Genomic DNA, 20,864 nt, shown 5'->3' with positions numbered 1-20,864 from the left:
TTCCTCTGTAATCCAAAACAAATCCTTTTGTTCTGTGCCACCTACATTTCCTTTTGTCTCATCTGCTTCAGATTAAGTTGACTCTATTTATGAGCCCGCCCGCCAAAGGATCAAGGCTAAAGTTTGTTCTTTGGCCTGCCTTCATTACATTAATACTGAAGTACATAATGTCAATATTTGTTACAAGGCACAAATTCTTTGCAGTAACAGAACTCTAGGAAACCTTTTCCTTGTAATCTGACTTTTATATCCCTGCAGTGAATTTAATGTTATCAAGCTCTTGGAATGCAATTCAGGTAGCTTCATTTTGGTGCATTTTGGTCCAATAAAGGACTTTTTGCCTCCACATGAGAGAATTGAACTTGAGCAGGGAATTCCCCCTGTCTATACTTTGCTGGCTGTCATGCTTAATGTCAGTTTATGAAAGAAAGCTTTGGAGTTGATGAGTAGATTTTAGTAAGCATCTTCCAGTGCATGTAGCAAATCGCCTTTCTTTGGGAAAATAATTCTGACTGAGTGACCAGATTGTGGTTTTCTGACTTGTACTCAGATGAGGTAATCTCCTGGTTCAATTTTTTTAGCACCATCGATGATCTGTAATATCTTTAGTACAGGTATTTAATCCAGCTCAAATTCAACATCAGATCATAGTTGTGCACAAACTACAGGTTATATGATTGCTTCTGAAAGTGATTAGGTAATTTGTTCATCCAGGATTTTTGGTGACTTCTCTTTTTTCCCCCCATCTTTGCCATATACTGAAACATTATTGGGAAAAGTTTTTTTTTGTTTCTATGTTATGCAAAGTAATAGAAATATCAGAGGAGGGAACTGTTGAGTCACTAGTTGATGGCTGTCTATAATGAAGTTATTTTGCCTTGGCTTAACTTATTGTTAACTGTCAATGCAAAACTGCTTTTAAATAACAAGAAATTGTCAGGCTCACTCAGGCCACAAGAATTACTGTTGTTTTTTTAATCCCCTAGTTTCTATTCATTCATTGGATTGAGTGGGTATTTCTTGTAAAGTAATCATTCATTGCTCATGCCTTAATTGCTATTGTGACGATAGTGATAAGCAGCTTTATAAAACTGTTGTACACCATTTGGTATACATACATGGTGTGCTGCTGGATAAGAAGCTGTTAGTGTTTTCTCCATTAGGGTTGAGGCATAATGGAGCAGATTAGATTAGATTACTTCCAGTGTGGAAACAGGCCCTTTGGCCCAACAAGTCCACACCGATCCTCCAAAGGCAACCCACCCAGACCCATTCCCCTACATTTTACCCTTTCACCTAATACTACGGGCAATTTAGCATGGCCAATTCACCTATGCTGCACATCTTTAGACTGTGGGAGGAAACCAGAGCACCTGGAGGAAACCCATGCAGACACGGGGAGAATGTGCAAACTCCACACAGACAATTGCCGGAGGCAGGATTTGAACCTGGATCTCTGGTGCTGTGAGGCAGATTCTTTCAGTCTTTCAAACCTTTAAATGCTTGACATAGTACATCTGTGAAAATGAGAAAAGAATCGCATTCTCTAGTTCTAATTTTCAGCATAATAGTTTACCCATTCCAAAAAGAGCTTATTTCACTTTTGCAAGAATTGTACAGAGTTGTCCTTTTAATATTTCCATGTTTTAAATTAATTACTTTTTGATTGTTAACTGCATGTTTATTCATTCTTGGGTATGGACTGTGGGTCATTCCAAGTGAATTGGTAACTGTTCCAGTATCAGTATAATGTTCTTTTATAGTTTGTGAAAATATACTTAAATATATTTGTATGTTTAAGATAAGAGTTCATTTTGTAGTTAAATATTTAATACAAGCATTAATATTTTATGTTGTTACTTCTAGAGAGTTTCTTGCTTTCACATCGATAAATGCACTAAAGTACTTAGCTAAGGTTTTTTTTGGTATAATATTATATCATTCATCCTCATTTTGGTTTACTGAAGAATGCCAACTGGTGTTAATTATTCCTTTTCAATTTGCAGGTGTCCAGCCAATGCCCTCTCAAGGAGGTAAACTGGAGATTGCAGGGACAGTCGTAGGCCAGTGGGCAGGAAGCAAGCGTGGACGTGGCAGAACTGCCTTTCCCCTGCAAGTTGTTTCTGTTGGAGGACCAGCTAGAGGGTATGTTGGTTTCAAAATATATAATAGCACATCCTAAATATGTCTTGAATTGTTTGACATTTGAACTCAAAACATTAACCATTTAGTAGAATCTCAGAAATAAAAACAAATTGTGAATGGATTTTCCCTGTACAACAAGAAAGAACATCTCTCTTTCCAGTCTGGAGAAATTCACACGTCCAGAGTCATAGAGATGTACAGCATGGGAACAAACCCTTCGGTCCAACCCGTCCATGCCAACCAGATATCCCAACCCAATCTAGTCCCACATGCCAGCACCCGGCCCATATCCCTCCAAACCCTTCCTATTCATATACCCATCCAAATGCCTTTTAAATGTTGCAATTGTACCAGCCTCCACCACTTCCTCTGGCAGCTCATTCCGTACTCGTACCACTCTCTGCATGAAAAGGTTGCCCCTTAGGTCTCCTTTATATCTTTCTCCTCTCACCCTAAACCTATGCCCTCTAGTTCTGGACTCCCCGACCCCAGGGAAAGACTTTGGCTATTTACCCTATCCATGCCCCTCATAATTTTGCAAACTTCTATAAGGTCACCCCTCAGCCTCCGACACTCCAAGGAAAACAGCCCCATTCTGTTCAGTCTCTCCCTATGGCTCAAATCCTCCAACCATGGCAACATCCTTGTAAATCTTTTCTGAACCCTTTCAAGTTCCACAACATCTTTCCAATAGGAAGGAGACCAGAATTGCATGCAATATTCCAACAGTGGCCTAACCAATGTCCTGTACAGCCGCAACATGACCTCCCAACTCCTGTACTCAATACTCTGACCAATAAAGGAAAGCATACCAAACGCCACCTTCACTATCCTATCTACCTGCGACTCCACTTTCAAGGAGCTATGAACCTGCACTCCAAGGTCTCTTTGTTCAGCAACACTCCCTAGGACCTTACCATTAAGTGCTTAAGTCGTGCTAAGATTTGCTTTCCCAAAATGCAGCACCTTGCATTTATCTGAGTTAAACTCCATCTGCCACTTCTCGGCCCATCTGGTCCAGATCCTGTTGTAATCTGAGGTAACCCTCTTTGCTGTCCATTACACCTCCAATTTTGGTGTCATCTGCAAACTTACTAACTGTGCCTCTTATGCTCACATTCAAATCATTTATGTAAATGACAAAAAGTAGAGGACCCAGCACTGATCCTTGTGGCACTCCACTGATCACAGCCTCCAGTCTGAAAAACAACCCTCCTCCACCACCCTCTCTACCTTTGAGCCAGTTCTGTATCCAAATGGCTAGTTCTCCCTGTATTCCATGAGATCTAACCTTGCTAATCAGTCTCCCATGGGGAACCTTGTCGAACACCTTACTGAAGTCCATATAGATCACATCTACTGCTCTGCCCTCATCAATCTTCTTTGTTACTTCTTCAAGAAACTCAATCAGGGTTGTGAGACATGACTATCTCTGAATTCATCCAAAATTATATTTACAGTTCATTAATTTCATCCTGAGATCAAAACAGCCCTTGGAATGGGCATTGATTATACGTGAGCAGAGCATGTTTCTAACAGCCTGTATCACCTAGCTTTGTATGGTAGCCCTGAAAAGGGAGCATTCCGCTGTGTGGAGATGCTACAAAGTTGCTGACTTCCATCTTTGCATCCTGTGATATTGAAGATTTCCAAAGTATACTTTCAGTGAGATGAGGAAACTTAGGTGGGAGGCAGATCAATGTTACTCCTATCTCAATAAAATTCCACTTGATTGGTAAAAGCTGTTTCAGATGGCTGAAACCCAACAGACTCTGAGAATGCTGCTTAAAAAGTGTGGAGGGTACAGGTTTGAGATCTTTATCCCAAGAAATAAGATGTGCTCCAGACAGACACAGATAAATCAACCAAATTTGACTTCAGTATTGAGAAGAAATGTAGAAATATTGCATTTAACATGGGGTATGAGGGTCACAATGCATGTTTTGTGAAAGGAAAGTTGGCCAACAGCTGACACACCAGAAGATAGCCTAGCGGAGAGTTAAATTGGTTGAACCGGTTGCAGTCCCACCCCTGAGAACTGCTTGCAAATCTAATTGGCCAACACTTCTCGCAGTTCCAACAGCATCAAATCTCAATTGTGGGAACTCCCTGAACTGCAAAAGGAAGAACAAAGATCATTAATGGATGTTTTAGAATGATGTCCTCTAGTTTTACAGCAGAGTGGGATCTGACAGCGCAGGGAGGAGTGTTAGGGAGCAGGGTTTTGGAGGGCAGGTGGCAAGGAAGAAAATGGGTTCTGAGGTGATACCTTTTATGGGAGTTGTACCTGATGCAAACAGAACAACACCCAAATGATGTGCTCTCCCTTCCTTTCTTTCGTCACCTGAGGCCATGAACGTTAGTCTGCCAACTCCCGTCCACCTGCCCATGCTAGCCTTATTGCGGCAACAGCAGTGTAGCTGTTTTAAATGAACCTGTTCATTGCATTATAACACACCTCTGTAGCAAGTAAAGACTTTAACTCAGTCTCTTGGCTCTAACACTGAGAATATTCCTATGTGCCACAAGAGCCCTTACATCAGCAGCATATTCTGGTCAAGAGGCTTGCTAACAAGCTTAATAGACCTTTCAATTATTTAACTAAATGTAGCAGCTTTACCGCCGCTTTTGGTGCTGCTCACTAGTCTTAGTATGGGAGGTCAGCTTGCGGATGAGTCGGAATGTTGGATTTTGCATGACGTACTTTGCGTACCCCTCTCATCCCACCTGCCCCTCACCAAAAACACACGTAGAAGTATTCTTCTAAATGCAGCTGAAGTGTCAATTCCATTGGGAAAGAATGTGAATAACAAGTTGCATGCGGCTGAGAGCCAAAAGAATTGGAAATTCATATCAAAATTGATGTAAAATCCAATTTGGTTTGTAGTATTTTGCCATGGCTCTTAAAAGCTAATCACATAGATGCTATAAGTGCAAGACCTTTAAATTCTAATGAATGGGATGCAATAAAGAGAAGTTAATGCATACAGTGATAACTTCTTAGTGTAACATTGCAACATAGTGTTTAAAAGTAATAAAAAAAAATTTAATTGCTATCGGCTTTCTTGAAAATTTGGAAGTTACATTTTGGATATGAAGTTTAATCATTAAATATTTTATTTGATCTAGACAATAAACATTGAGGTTTTGGATTAACTTATTCTTTGCATTTATCTTGCTAAATATTCGCTTAAAAGCCTTGAGACCCACAAAAATAAAGCATTATTCTATTTTCAATTTTGTCATTTCTCTTTATTAGTCATGTGACTTGAGAAAAAGTCTCAAGTTTTTCATTTTACCCATGAAGAAATATTTGTCTTAGGCTTCCAGTTACAGTAACCCAAGGCAATTTGTTATGCTTGTCATTCTTGCTAAAAATATAATTATCAAACATGTTGCTCAATAGAAAATGGTTATCATACAATTTTTAAAAGAAATTTACAAAACATGCTTCATTTTAATTTCTAATGAGCTAGGGATGTTTTTAAATAACAACAATGAAAACAATGTTATCCAAAGTTAAAAGTCTTGAAGTCTGGAAAAAAAAAATTGATTTAACTTTTGGAGTAGTAAAGTGAACTTGTTGTTTAAGTTCCATATTATGAACAGGACCACATAAAACTAGCTTTACAGAGCCTGCAATTATCTGCTTATTAGTGTCAATGGACGAAAATCAGAGGTATTTGCAGTTTTCTGCTGCATGGAAGGTTTTGCAAATAGCTTGGTACTTGGGAAAATTCTACACACAGTAGCTGTCATATGTCAACTTTTATGTTTATCCATCAAGTTTTCCTCCCCAGCATTACTTGTGAACAAAAATACAATTCAATGGCATGAAACTGTTCCACTCTTCCAAGACCATGTCTTCCTGATGCTATTGTCCAAATCTCATGTCTGCTGCAATGAATTAACAAAGCTTTTTACAGGATGTGCTATTACCAATCTGTCCCAGCACAGGAATCAAATTCTAGCTGTCTTCAATTGGATACTGTTTCAGGATATTAATCAATACCTTGATTATGCTTACATCCATGTTATTTTTTATATAGAATTGTGGTATAGCATCGCACAAAGGAAGCTATTTGGCCCATAAATTTTGTGCCAGCTGTTTTGAAAAACTATTTTGTATCCCCAGTCCCTTGGCTACTTCCTCACTCCCTGCAATTTTTTCTCCTTCAAGTATTTATCTAATATCCCCATGAAGACAAGGAGGAAACTGCTTCCATCACCCTATCAAGAAAGTCATGAGTCATCCATTACTTGAAAAGGAATGGTTTTCCTTTGTAGGTGTTTTAAATATGGAAATTTATAATTTTAAAAACCATTGTATTAAGGAAGTAATGAATAATCTTTAGGTATTGTCACCTGGAAAACAGGTTGGAACTTTTGTTTCTAACTGATATATACATCTCCCACACACGCATGCATGAACATTTGAACGTAGAAACCTGAATCTTGTCTGGTCTAAGAAGGAATAAAGCACTAAAATCGCCTTTTAGTGTAATCACAAACAGGATCAGTCTGAACTTCTGTGAAAGCGGACAGTGATTCGGTGAGTATTTATTTTTATATACTCACTGGACATTGTTCTGCTGAGTGGAGGCCCAATAGAGCAGGTCTGAACCTCAGACCAGATGATACTCTGGTGTATTTGTTTAAATGTTTAGTCGTGCATGCCTGGAAGATGTACATCTCAAAAGGTTGCATGCGGCTCAAACTTTATGACAATAACAGCAGTTTTATACTATTTTGACAGATAACAAGGCCCCAATGCACTATTTCTACAGAGAATTTCCAGTCAAACATTATATAATTACTCAGCCATATCTCAGCTACATGTTTGATTTTAAGACTTAAATCTTTTTTTTTGTAAGTCTCTAATAGTGAGTAGGGTGAGGGTCTTTATGTTTTACTGAGATCTCTCTCTTGATTAAGTTTTTAATATAAAAGATAAAATATTAAATTATCCTGGAGTAGTAACTTTGTGCTATCGCTGAGTTTTTGAGAAACGTTTGTTGTGATTAGATATATTCTGGGTCTGTAAATGTTTTATGGTGCAGAGATGGTTTTTAGTGGAGTAATTTGCTTTTCCTGTCAGATGTGTGAGATTAGGGAGAATTTCAATGTTCCTAGTGATTGTCTGCAGGAAGTGTGTTTGGATGCAAATCCTATCTGATCGCATGGATTGGTTGTAGCACAGTTAAAGGCACAGAGGAATTTACAGAAGCTGGGGGTGTGACAGATGGCAGTTTCAGAAAGATAGAAAAATGCAGATACAGTCAGGTAGATGGGTTACCAGTAGAAGAGGTAGTGCAGGAGTCTCCTGTGGCTATCCCAATCTCAGAAAGGATGCTATTTTGTATAATTTCTGAGCTGATGGCTTCTCATAAATGTGGCACTGACAGCCAGGTTTCTTGTACTGAAACAGGCTCTACTGCATTAAGCGATAGCCAGGTTCCAAGCTGATTGTGATAGGAACTGTGTTGTGAGGGGCAGAGGCAGACATTTCTGTGGCTGTCAGTGAGACATCAGAATGGTGTGTTGTATCCTTGATACCACGGTCAAGAATGTCTTTGAGAGGTTGCAGAATATCCTCAAAGGAGACAGGGTCTGGCAGAAGGACGGTGTACACATTGGTCCCAATTAAATAGGAAGAGAAAGGAAAGAGGTTCTGCCGAGAGGATGTAGGAAATTAAGGAGATCCTGAGGGTAGTAATATCTGGATTACTTCCAGTGCCATGTGCTAGTGAGAGTAGAAATAGGAGGATAGGACAGATGAGTGCGTGGCTGAGGAGTTGGGGCAGGGATTCACATTTTTGGGTCATTGAGATCTCGTCTGGAATAGAAGTGACCTGTATAAGAAGGAAGGGTTGTACCTGAACTGGTAGGGGAACAATACCCTGGCAGGGAGATTTGCTAGTGCTACTCAGAAGTTTTTTAAGCAAGTAACAAGGGGAAACCTAAAGAGAAAATGCGAAAAGAGATAAGTCTGAGGCTGGTACTATAGAGAAGAGGAGCAAGTTAAATAGTCAGGGCAGGCATGAGCAAGGCAGAGAACTAGGTAAGACTGATAAATTAAACTGCATTTATTTCAATACAAGAGGCCTGACAGGTAACATAGATGAACTCGGCATGGTTGGGAACATGAGGCTGGGCTATCAGAGCTGTTATGGGAGGGGCAGGAGTGCCTCAGGGAGGGGCAGGACTGGCACTTTAATGTTCCAGGAAATAGATACTATAGGAAGGATAGAAAGGGAAGCAAGAAAGGAGGGGGAAGTGGCAATTTTGATTAAGGATAACATTACAGCTGCACTAAGGGAGAACATTCCAGGGAAAACGTCCAGTAGTTAATATGGTTGGAACTGAGAAACAGGAAAGGGATTATCACCTTATTGGGATTGTATTATCGGCTCACCAAAAGTCAGCAGGAAATTGAGAAACAAATTTATTGGTTCCACAGGTAGATGCAACATCAAGGGCCGAAGGGCCTGTACTGTGTTGTAATGTTCGATGTTCAAATATGTATGGAGATCCCAGATATCTGTAAGAATAGTATGGTTGTAATGGTCGAGGATTTTAACTTTCCAAACGTTGACTGGGACTGCCATCATGTTAAAGGCTTGAATGGAGAGGAATTTGTCAGGTGGGTACAGGAAAGTTTTCTTATTCAATATGGGGATGTACCTACCAGAGAAGGAGCAAAAGTTGACATTCTCTTGGAAAATAAAGCAGGGCAAGTGACAGACGTGTCAGTTGGGGAGCCCTTTGGGGCCAGTAAACATAATTCTGAGTTTTAAAATAGTTATGAAAAGGATAGACCTGATATAAAAGTTAAAATTATAAATTGGAGTAAGGCCAATAAGGCATTAGACAAGAACTTCCAATAATTGTGAAAGAAGCTATTCTCAGGTAAAAAATCAGTTGGAAAGAGGGAGGCCTTTAAAAATGAGATAGAGTTTAGAGACAGTATATTCCTGTTAGTGCGAAAGACAACACTATTAGGTGTAGGGAATGCTGGATATCTAGAGAAATTGAGGCTTAGGTCAAGAAAAGGAGGCACAGATCAGGTGTAAACAACTGAGATCATGTGAATGTAGAGAAGAGTATAAGGGCAGAAGGAGTATACTTAGGAGGGTAATCAGGAGGGCAAAAAGGGGACATGCGATATCTTTGGCAAATAGGGTTAAGGAGAGTCCAAAGAGATTTTACAGATACATTTCGGGCAAAGGAATAGGAAGAGAATAGGGCCCCTTAAAAATCAACAAGGCCACCTGTGTTTAGAACTACAGGAGATGGGTGAGATACTAAACGGGTATTTCGCATCAGTATTTACTGTGGAGAAAAATATGGAAACTAGGGAGCTTGGGGAAATAAATAGTGATATCTTTAAAAGTCACTATATTACAGAAGAAGTGGTGCTGGGTGTCTTAAACTGTAAAATGGTGGATAAATCTCTGGGAACTGATCAGGTGTACCCCTGAACTTTGTCGGAATCTAGTGAAGAGATTGCTGAGCTCCTGGTTGAGATAGACACAGGTGAGATCCCAGAAAACTGGAGATTGGCTAATTTTGAACTAGAATTAGAATCCCTACAGTGTGGTAACAGGCCCTTCGGTCCAACAAGTCCACACCCACCCTCCAAAGTGTAATCCGCCCAGGTGCATTACCGTATTATCGTATATTTACCACTGACTAATGCACCAAACCTACACATCCCTGAACACAATGGGCAATTTAGCACGGCCAATTCACCTAACCTGCACATCTTTGGATTGTGGGAGGAAACAGAAGCACCCGGAGGAAACCCACACAGACATGGGGAGAATGTGCAAACTCCATCCAGACAGTCACCCGAGGCTGGAATCGAACCTGGGTCCCTGGCGCTGTGAGGCAACAGTGCTAACCACTGAACCACCGTGCTGCCCACATACCATTCAGCCCTTCTAGCCCATTCCACTCAGTTATCTCGTAATTCAACACCATTCCCATACCCTGCAACACCTTTAATATCTAGAAATCCATTGAGTATATTCAAAACTGAGATCAATGAATGAACCTCCACCACTCTTTGGGCAAGAAAATCCAAAGATTCATCACCATCTAAGTGAGGCAATTCTTCTTTATCTCAGTTCTAAACTGGCTACTCCTTACCTGAGACTGCGTGTTTGTGGTCCCATTATTTATGAAAGGTGGTAAGGAAAAGCCCAGAAGCTATAGACTGGTGAGCTTGACATCTGTGGTTGATAGTTGTTGGAGGGGATTCTGAAAGACAGGATTTATATGACTTGGAAAGGCAAGAACTGATCAGGAATAGCGAACGTTGTTTTGTGCATGGGAAATTGTGTCTCACTGAGTGATTGAGTTTTTTGAAGAAGTAACAAAGAAGATTGATGAAGGCAGAGCAGTAGACATTAATATATATGAACTTCAGCAAAGTATTTGACTAGGTTCCACATGGTAGACTGGTTAGCAAGGTTAGATCACATGGAATCCAGAGGAAGCCAGTCAATTGGATACGAAATTGGCTTGAAAGTAGGAGACAGAGGATGGTGGTGGAGGGTTGTTTTTCAAACTGGAGACCTGTGACCAGCTGTGTGCCGCAAGAATCAGTGCTGGTTCAATTGCTTTTTGTCATTTATATAAATGATTTGGATGTGAATATAGGAGGTATGGATGGTTAATAAGTTTGCAGATGACATCAAAACAGGTGGCATAGTGTACAGTGAAGAATGTTATCTCAGAGTATAATAAGATCTTGATCTGATAGGCCACTGGGTCGAGGAGTGGCAGAGGGAGGTTAATTAAGATAAACGTGAGGTGTTGCATTTTGGAAAGGCAAATCAGAGCAGGACTTAGATGCTTAATAGGGGTCCCTGGGGAGTATTGCCGAACAAAGAGACCTAGGGGTGCAATTGCATAGTTCCTTGAAGGTAGACAGGATGGTGAAGATGATGTTTCGCATGCTTGCCTTCATTGGTCAGTGTGTTTAGTATAGGAGTTGGGATGTGATGTGGCTGTACAGAACATTGGTTAGATCACTTTTAGAATACTGCATTCAGTTATAAAGTCATAAAGACGTACAGCAGAAAACAGACCCTTCAGTCCAACTTGTCCATGCCGACCAGATATCCCAACCCATCTAGTCCCACCTGCCAGCACCTGGCCTATATCCCTCCAAACCCTTCCTATTCATATACCCATCCAGATGCTTTTTAAATGTTGCAATTGTACTAGTCGCCACCACTTCCTCTGGCAGCTCATTCCATACATGTGCCACCCTCTGCGTGAAATGTTGCCGCTTAGGTCTCTTTTATATCTTTCCCTTCTCACCCTAAATCTATGCCCTCTAGTTCTGGACTCCCCCGCCCCAGGGAAAAGACTTCATCTATTTATCCTATCCATGCCCCTCATGATTTTGTAAATCTCTATAAGGTCACCCCTCAGCCTCCGATGCACCAGGGAAAACAGCCCTAGCCTATTCAACCTCTCCCTATAGCTCAAATCCCCCAACCCTGGCAACATCCTTGTAAATCTTTTCTGAACCCTTTCAAGTTTCACAACATCTTTCCGATAGGAAGGAGACCAGAATTGATGCAATATTCCAACAGTGGCCTAACCAATGTCCTATACATGCTGCAATATGTCCTCCCAACTCTCGTCTCCCTGCTATAGGATGGTTATTGTCAAACTTGAAAGGGTTCAGAAAAAATTTACAAGGATATTGTCAAGGTTGGCGGGTTTAAGCTATTGGTAAAGGCTGAATAGGCTGGGGTATTGTCCCTAGAGCTTCGGAGGCTGAGAGGTGATCTTACGGAAATTTATAACATCGTGAGACGCATGGATGAGGTGAATAACCAAGGCTTTTTCCCCTCCTAGAGGAGTCCAAAACTAGAGGGCATAGGTTTAAGGTGAGAGGTTATTTAATGCAAAGAGTGGTGTGTGTATGGAATGAGCTGCCAGAGGAAGTGGTGCAATTGTGACATTTAAAAGGCCTCTGGATGGGTCCATGTATAGGTGGGGTGTAGAGGGATATGTGGGCTAAATGCTGGCAAATGGAACTAGATCAGTTTAGGATAACTGATCAGCATGGACAGGTTGGACTGAGGGGTTTGTTTCCATGCTGTATAACTCTGTGACTCTACTCAACAGTCTTTGCAAAGTCTACATTCCAGGTTCTTAAACATGGCTATATGATCCATATCATAGCATGTTCACTTCTTCTGTCTGTGAGTACATCATCTAACTGTTGGTATATACTTGTGATTATCAGAAAACCCATACTGCCTATTCTTCCCCTTCTGGGATGTACGTAAATGTAAGCTATAGAGAGGTTCACAATGACTATAATTGGCTCCTGTACATAGTGTATGGGTTAGGGTTAGGATTTTAAGTCTGCTAGGATAATTGTGATGAAAATAGAATGAATTACATTGTAAAGCCACCTTTTGAGAGCTACTGAAGTTTTATGGGTTTGTGCGAATTATTAGTCCTTCATTACACTAAGGATTAGGATGAAGACAGCAGGCACTCTTTTAGTTTTTCTATGCTAGTTGTTTCATAGAACCTCAGTATTCCATCTGCAAAGGCATTTGTGAACATTTTCTGCACCCAGGCATAATAGAAATATTTGTAGAGGGGTTTTAATGTGAGAAAGAAAGATGATAATCTGTTAAAACAAGCTAGAAAATACTCTCATTTCACGCCCCTTCTTCAATTTCTCTTGGTAGTTGTTTTATAGCTACATTCACATCAGCTTTCCAGTGCCGTGTACAGATGGCCTTCATGTAAAGGCCAAAGAAATGAGTGTTGTCAGAGCTAGCTGGAGCAGACTAAGAAAGGAGTTTAGTAGCAAAGACAGTTGAGAAACAGTGGCAGATGTTTAAGAAAACAGTTTGAGGTCACAGCAAAGATTTACCCCAGTGAGAAAGTAGGATTGACAAAAAGCATGAAATGTGGCAAAGATTAGTGGTCACCCAGAGCATCGAGAAAGTTTTAAATACCAACAAGAGATTACCAAAAAGATAATTAAGAAGGAGAAAATAAACATCGAGGGTAATCTTACAAGTAATATCAAGTTGGACAGCTGGAGTTTCTTCAAGTATAAAAAGGGGAAAAAGGCCAAAGTGACCTTTGGCTCCTTAGAGAGAGAGGCTGGGGAGATAACGGGGAAGTAGAAAATGGCGGAGGAGTTGAATAAATACCTTGCATCGGTCTTCATTGTACAAGACAACATTCCAAAAGTACCAAATAAAATCATTCCTCCATATCCATGAGGTTTCCATTCCTGCAAATTCCCGCAAAGTATGAAATTCATGAGTATGGAGCTCATTTAAGAATAACTTTCAAAAGAAAACTTGAATCACGGATACGTGGAGTTTGCCCTATCATGAAGAATTTTGTTGTGACTTCTATTTTGGTGTGGATAGGCAGGTTCATAATTTCACAGATACCAAGGATTCACTGTAATCAAAGGACAAAAGGAAGAGAGGAAATAAATACAGTAACTACCACTAGAGGATAAGTGCGAGGAAAATTAATGGGTGAAAGACCATCAAGTCCCCTGGGTCTGATTGCACGCATCCTGAGATTTAAAAGTAGTAGTTGCAGAGATGGTGGATGCACCGTTAGTAGTCTTTCAGGAATCCTTTGATTCTGGAAAAGTTGCAGATAATTTGGAAACTGCCAATGTATCACCTGAAATTAAAAGGCAAGGAGAAAAAGTCTCGCAAAACTATAAGCCAGCTAGCTTGACATTTTTTCTTGGGAAAATGCCAGCATTTAGAATTGCATAATATGAGTGGTGAAGCAGTTCTGAAGAAGGGTCACTGGATCCAAAACGTCAGCTCTGCATTCTCTCCACAGATGCTGCCAGACATGCTTAGATTCTTGAGCAATTTCTGATTTTGTTTCTGATTTCCAGCGTCCACAGTTCTTTGTTTTTTTTTATTTAAGTGGAGCTGGGCTTCACAAAGGGGAAATCATGCTTAACAAATTTATTAGGATGTTTTCAGAAGGTCACAAACATGATAGATAAAAGGGAAGCAGTGAATATAAGGTGTAGAATAGATTTTCAGAATGTGTTTGATTGGTTCCACGTATGAGGCTGTTTAATAAGAGCCTATGGTGTTGGAGGTGGGTATGTGTAGTGTGGGTATATATAGTGTGCACAGAGGCTTGGCTAACTAATAGAAGACAGAGTTGGGCTGGGGACATTTTCAAGATGACAAGGGATCACAGGAATCATTGCTGGAGCCCCAGTTATCTACAATATACATTGAGGAAAGTACATTCAGGTTTGCAGATGGCACAAAAATGTGTAGGAAGGCGAGTGGTGAGGATGATGCATACATTTTGTTGAAGGATTTAGACAGATTAAGTGTGCACAAATTTGGCAAGTGGAATATGAGGGAAATTATGAGGTTAAGTATTTAGGCAGGCAAAATATAGAAGCTGAAAATTACTTAAATAGACAATGACTGCAGAAAGCTGTAGCACAGAAGGAGCAAGGAGTCCTTGTATATAAATCTAGCACACAATTTCAGATAATAAAGAAACCAATTTGAATGTTGGCCTTTATTTCAAAGGGAACACTATGATAAAACTGTGCAAGGCACTCGTCAGAAATGTCAGAGTTGTTGTAGAAACTCTTGAATTTTTGTTTTCATTGCCAGTTTACTGCCTCCAGGATCAAGATGAATATTTCCCCCACTAGCTTGAAGTCCATGTTTACAGTTTTGAGCTCTTCTCACAACTGAATTTATAGACAATCATGACAGCACCCAAACAAAATGTGAGTTCATACCTCAGATGTTTGTATCAACAACTTCACCATTCTGGCTGATTTTTGGAGTTAGGATATCGAACAAAGGCTATATGAAACACATGATAACTAAGATGGTAATCTGCTGTGAATAAAATTACTGCATTAAATCAAAGGTTTTACGGGTTATGGCCTAGCTGAAATGAGTGACAAATTATTTTTTGTGTGAACGCACTATGATGGATGGTAAAAGAAAAACACCTCATTGCCACTCTCTGTTGGCCTGACCACCACGTGGAGTATCCATCTTTCACTAACCTTGACTTTGGGAATGCTGAGTTTGAAACTTTAGATTTGTGGTCACCTCACTTATTTGCTTCAATGACAAAGACTATGCCAATATTCCAGGCTCAACCACACGCTTGTACCAATCCATGAAAACTGTATGAGCTGCAAGCCTAATCTAATGAGATTTAAGTTGGTACATGGATCAAGATGATTGACAATATATAGGGAGTATTCTAAGAATAACATTAATCTTAACTACACATTTTCTCCAGCAGTGAAGTTTGTGTTTCATTGTTATGATATAGGATGGGAGATTTGGCTTGGGATCTGAAGTCATAAGTGTCTGGCCAACTTTAACAGGGCAATGAGTCACTCTTTATTTCTGAGCTCCACATAGAGTCATGAATGAACATATAGATCATAAAATTCAGAGAACAATTATTGCACCTAAAGTTGGACTATTTTGCTTTTACAAAGGACTGCTAGTGTTTGATCATATAATGTACAGATTTACCAAGTTTGGTTCTGGCAAATAGCATTTAATAGCCTCAATTTATAATGAGTTACTTAAACAAGCATTTTAAAATACGCTTCTTATTCTGTTCCATAATCATTAGTCTGCTCTCTCAAAAGAAAGTTAATACAGTTAAACTAATTGATTTGTTTTGCTTCTTAAGACGTGCAAGAGGAATCATCTCCAGCCCAGCTGCTAGTCGTTTCAGCAGGGGAGCTAAGTACTACACTAAAAGTGCTGCTGTCTGGAATATCAGAAATCAGGGGGTGAGCTATAGGATCATTATTTTTAGATATGAATTTAAAATTGACTTTGCTTTAGTATTGGTTTAACATTATGTTAAATATTGAGTTTAAAATTTTGTTGATGCTTTAGTATTGCAAATGAAGCTGAACAAGGGTTATACTTGCTATGATATACTACCATTGATTCTGCTGTAAATTACGTGACCAGGTCAATTAAAGTATAGAAAAGCTACACACTATTTAAATCACCTGCAAAGGGCAAGGAGCAGGATGGAATAGGGAAATTTCAAGATGGGGTTACAACTCAATTGCTGCTTGATACATGCATATTTCCTCCCTAATGGAGTGGCCAAATTTGGTAGAAATTATTTAAGTCTAGGGAAATGAAGCTGAAAAATTGCTTATCGATGAGAAAATTAGAACAAAGGAATATAGATATCTATGTATATAAAAAGGTCACGCTTGAGTATGACAAGGCCAGTGGAGTGTTGGCTTTCACCTCAAGGACGTTGGAGTACAAAAGTGAGTATATGATATTTCTGACATTCAAAGCTGTGAAGTATTGTTTTCTGTTCTGGGCAACAAACTACACATTAGCCTTTGAGTTAATCATGCAGATTTTAAATGGTTAAAATGTGATGTCTTTCCATGCATTTAAAAGGTTGAGCAGTCTAAATAAATTGTTTAAAATGATAAATGATTAGATAGAGTAGACAATATTTCCTTTAGTAAAAGAGGACATAATAGAATTAAGTTAAAAATCACACAACACCAGGTTATAGTCCAACAGGTTTAAATGGAAGCACTAGCTTTCGGAGCGGCACTCCTTCATCATATGGTGTTGTGTGATTTTTAACTTTTTACACCTCAGTCCAACACCAGCATTTCCAAATCATGACTACTATAGTAGAATTAGAGCTGGCCACAGAGGAAAAATGTCAGGGAATCGAGAGAGAATTGAGGAAAATGAAACCAAGGAAGATAAATGGAGATGATTACTGACGAGGCATAGTCTAGCTAACTGGCAGAACTGGTCAAATGGGCTGGACAGCCTTCTACTAAATTGTTTACAAAATTAGAATAACAGTAGATAAATCTCACTTCTAGACATCTAAAGCTGTACAAAGTTTTTAATCTTAGTCTATGTCTGCACTCAAAATACCAATTTTGGCATCCACAAGTACTTGGAAATAATTGTGATTGAGTAATTAATAATAATGTAAGCCATGAAGCCCTACTGAATATATTTTATACGTCAATATATTAGTCATATATTCACATCTTAGACCCTTGAAGTTCTTGATTTGCTATCCTGTAATATCTTGTCACACAACAAGTATTTATTTTAAAGTATATGTTTATTGAAGTGTTCTTTTTTTGTATGTGACAGGGTCAGCCCGCTTATGCTGCTTCAGCAGAAGAAATTGCTCAAGAATTGAAGGCATCTGGGGATTCTGGAGACCATGGTTCAGAGGAACATGAGAAATCTCAAACAGGTCTTGCAGAAGACTCTTCAGATAGCTCTCCTGCTGAAAATGGAGTTTCAGATGAAAGTAAACCTGTTTCCGAGCTAAATGGAAACAAAGGAGACATCAGGGCTTCCAACCAAACTGAAAGTGCCTTGAATAATGACTCTAAAATGTGCAATACAACTCCTCACTTAAATGCACTAACTACAGATGGCAGTTGCAATAGGGATGAAAATCTTGATACTGCTGTCTTGAAAAAGGAAGAGTAATCTGTATTTTTTGTTTTTTGTTCAGGGGGTGAAGGATGTTTGGAAGGTTACAGAATAGGAATATTTGAAAAGGAAGGCCTACAGTTGCATACAATATTTTCTTCTCCATAGAGAAATAAGGACATTGGAAATGTGGATCCCTCTTTGATGTCAGCTGTTTAACAAGCAATCTTTTCTAGCCAGTTGCAGTTGAATGCTACCAAATGAAATGAAGAGCATTTGACTCCCACATTTGAAATGGTGTAACGAGACATTCAAACTGGTTATGACAATTTACATTTTCTTTTTCAGAACGTAAAGCAAATATGGCTTTAATTTGGCAGTCTTCAATACATAGGTTAAAATACAGTACAGTACTTGGCACCATAACTTTGCCATCTTAATTGATTTTATGTGTTGTGTCAGTTGCTTATTTTAAGATTTAAATTTCATAAGCCTGCAAAAGGCACAGAACCACAAAAAAAAATTCTACTACTTCAATGTCATTAGTTTTGGTGTGGTTATGTCAGAAAAAGATTTTTAAAATAAAATAATTCAATGTTTAAGTTACTAGAAAGTAATACGCAGCTTCGGTTTTGGCAATCTTTAAGAAAAAGCAAATATGTGTAAGAAGCAAATTACATGTCAAAAAAAAAACAACTGAAAACATTCATTGAAGATGCAGATGACCTTTAAAAATAGTTAAACATCACCATATAATTGATATGTTTTGTGAATATGACAGCTCTTACCATGCATCCGTGAATCAATGAAATCAGTGGTTTTTGAATCAGATGTAGACATTAGTACTACTTCGGCTAAACTTCTGCATGGTTCATAATTTTTGAAGTGTGTAGTTAATATTATGCATGTTATCGTCCTCTTTCTTCCATCCTACAAGTACTGTGCCCATTTGCAAATTTTAAAAGTTAGTCATAGTCCTATAAAAAGATGTTAAAATATGTTTAGTCATTAACTGATCTTGCTCTAACCTTAAATTTTGTGGTTATTGACCTCTGTTGCATTTATTCTAAAACCTACAAAAGTTATCTAGCCACTCTGAATGATTAATGTTAACCCTGGTGTACTCATCGCTACTGTATTCATATTGTTCTCTGTTGCTGTTTTATGCATTTGTATTAGCAAAGTGATCTTTCTACAAAATTCTTGAAAAGCTTCAATCTTCAAAAAATAATTACCCCCTACGTAGCAGACAATTCAGCAAATTGCTCGTTTTTTAAATTTTCCCATCAAGAGTTTAGTATAAGCAAGTAAACTTGTATCGTTCTGCTGTTTTTGTTAGTGTTTCAAACCTGATGTACTTTGAATCAGAATCCTTACTTTATTATTATTTCATATAATTTTCCTGATGCTCTTCATCACACATTAGTGAACAGAAATAAAATGTAACACCCCCCCACCCCACCAAATCCCTGCCCGCAACAGCTACATAGTACCTTTTCTGTAAGTTGAAAGGAGTTCTACCTACATATGGATTGTGCAAGAATGAACGACTGTTGGGTTTGCTCGGTTGCTGATGGATTATGGTGTGGTGTAATACTGGAAGGCTATTGAATGCAACTTACAATGCTTAATAAAAATCTTTATTCTTTTAGTATAAACCATTGCTTGTTCTTTTTTCCATTGATCGACTGATTTATCAAACTTTTCTGAGAAGTCAGGAGTAAGTTGTGCTTTTGTTTTTAGTTTTCTGTTGATAATTTTGCAAAAATTGAGTTTTTGAACTTTCACAACTTACTTGCAGTTTTATGCCTTATGGTAAAAATGTAATTAATACTGTGCTAATCTCCATTTTAATTTTCTTTGTCTTTTTGAATTATCTCAGAAGCTTTTAAACATGTGGTATGTTAACACAGTAAACTGGAATAATTTTTAGAATAGAGGCCACTTGTGCTAAAATTATTGATGTTGTGTCAGTCCGTAGAACATACTTTTACTTGATACAAAAACAGAAGTTGCTTTGAAAACTCAGCAGGTCTGGCAGCATTTGTGAAGAGAAATCAGAGTTAATGATTCAAGTCTGGTGACCATTCCTCAGAACTTGATACTTTGTCAGAATGTCAGTCGCCCCATATTAACTGATAAGTTATCAATAGGTTATTAATGAAGAAATTTGCTGAAGATTTAATGTTTTAAAATAAATTTATAAGCTGAGAATATTTGTCCTGGAGCTAAGTCTTTATTTGCTGATATCGGAAACATTTTTTTTCATGAAAAGACATTGAGAAATGTCTGATTTAATGTGCATGAATTTGTACTACTACAATCTATTGTGATGCAGCTAATTTGGTAAATTTTCAGTTGATACTCAATCATTTTTCACTTATTTGACTAACTTTTGGCATATTATAACCATAAAATGTATACGGTAAGCAACATTTTGCACAGATTATGCTAGGCAGTGCCAAATGTGACTTGCTTGCATCAAAACAATAATGCTAGACTAACACACAGAAACAAGCTTACTTTGATCCAACCGTGAAACATTTCCTGTTCCTAATATTGACATTTCTGACTTCTGGTAATAATCCTAGCATTGGTTAAATTTTGTAAAGCAGAATAAATCCACTGTTTTTGAACTATTTACTTTAGTTCTGTATTGTGAGAAAGCAAAGTGAGCAGTACACTTGCTTGAGCTGAGTGCATCAAAACTTTTCTCTGCTGTAGGTAGTTCGGAACCTTAGGAGCATTATCAGACTCAGTGGTCTTTTCATGAAAAGTATTTTAAGTGATTTTAGCAAATGGGAGTTCATCACTAAGATTTTTATGCAAGCTCATAAATTAATTGAAAAGATTAATATGTATTTGCTTCATCAGTAAGCTATAGGAACCTCATCAAATAATGAGACAATTAACTAGGGTAGTTTTGTACAAAAGAATCTTCCAAGAATGGCAAAATGTGAAGAATATTAATGCAATTATATAGAACAAGATGAATGAATAATGAGGGTATAAATTCAGTGTTGTTCTTTGATCAACTCTCACCAATATTGCTCATCGTGGTTAAGGGCCTCTTAGAAGAAGCCAATTATCCATGGAAGAAACAACGTACTGGAAACTGCTTTGACGGAAGTATCAGGCTGTTTGACCATAGACTTCTGCAGCCACATTAAAGGCCTTTCAGGTATTCATGCTAGTTCAACAATTAGTTCACAATGAATGTTTTGAATATAC

The 20,864-nt window shown here is 38.5% G+C and overlaps 1 protein-coding gene across 2 annotated transcripts in view; it reads left to right on the top strand.

Annotated features, from left to right (window-relative positions):
* The window catches only part of fam120a (family with sequence similarity 120 member A), a 139,998-nt gene extending 120,707 nt beyond the window's left edge, over positions 1–19,291 (top strand). For both annotated transcript variants that reach the window (XM_043708020.2, XM_043708019.2), the window contains exons 15-17: positions 2,007–2,145; positions 15,871–15,973; positions 17,343–19,291. In XM_043708020.2, the coding sequence (XP_043563955.1) occupies positions 2,007–2,145; positions 15,871–15,973; positions 17,343–17,690 (590 nt within the window). In that variant the 3' untranslated portion in view covers positions 17,691–19,291. The remainder of the gene's footprint in view (positions 1–2,006; positions 2,146–15,870; positions 15,974–17,342) is intronic.
* The last annotated feature ends 1,573 nt before the right edge of the window (positions 19,292–20,864 follow it).

This window comes from Chiloscyllium plagiosum, unplaced genomic scaffold, assembly GCF_037043375.1.
Source record: "Chiloscyllium plagiosum isolate Xiang-an unplaced genomic scaffold, Cpla_swu_hap1 HiC_scaffold_14, whole genome shotgun sequence".
Taxonomy (NCBI): Eukaryota; Metazoa; Chordata; class Chondrichthyes; order Orectolobiformes; family Hemiscylliidae; genus Chiloscyllium; species Chiloscyllium plagiosum.
The sequence above is the reverse complement of the archived record's forward strand: the minus strand, read 5'-3'. Positions and strand labels throughout refer to the sequence as shown.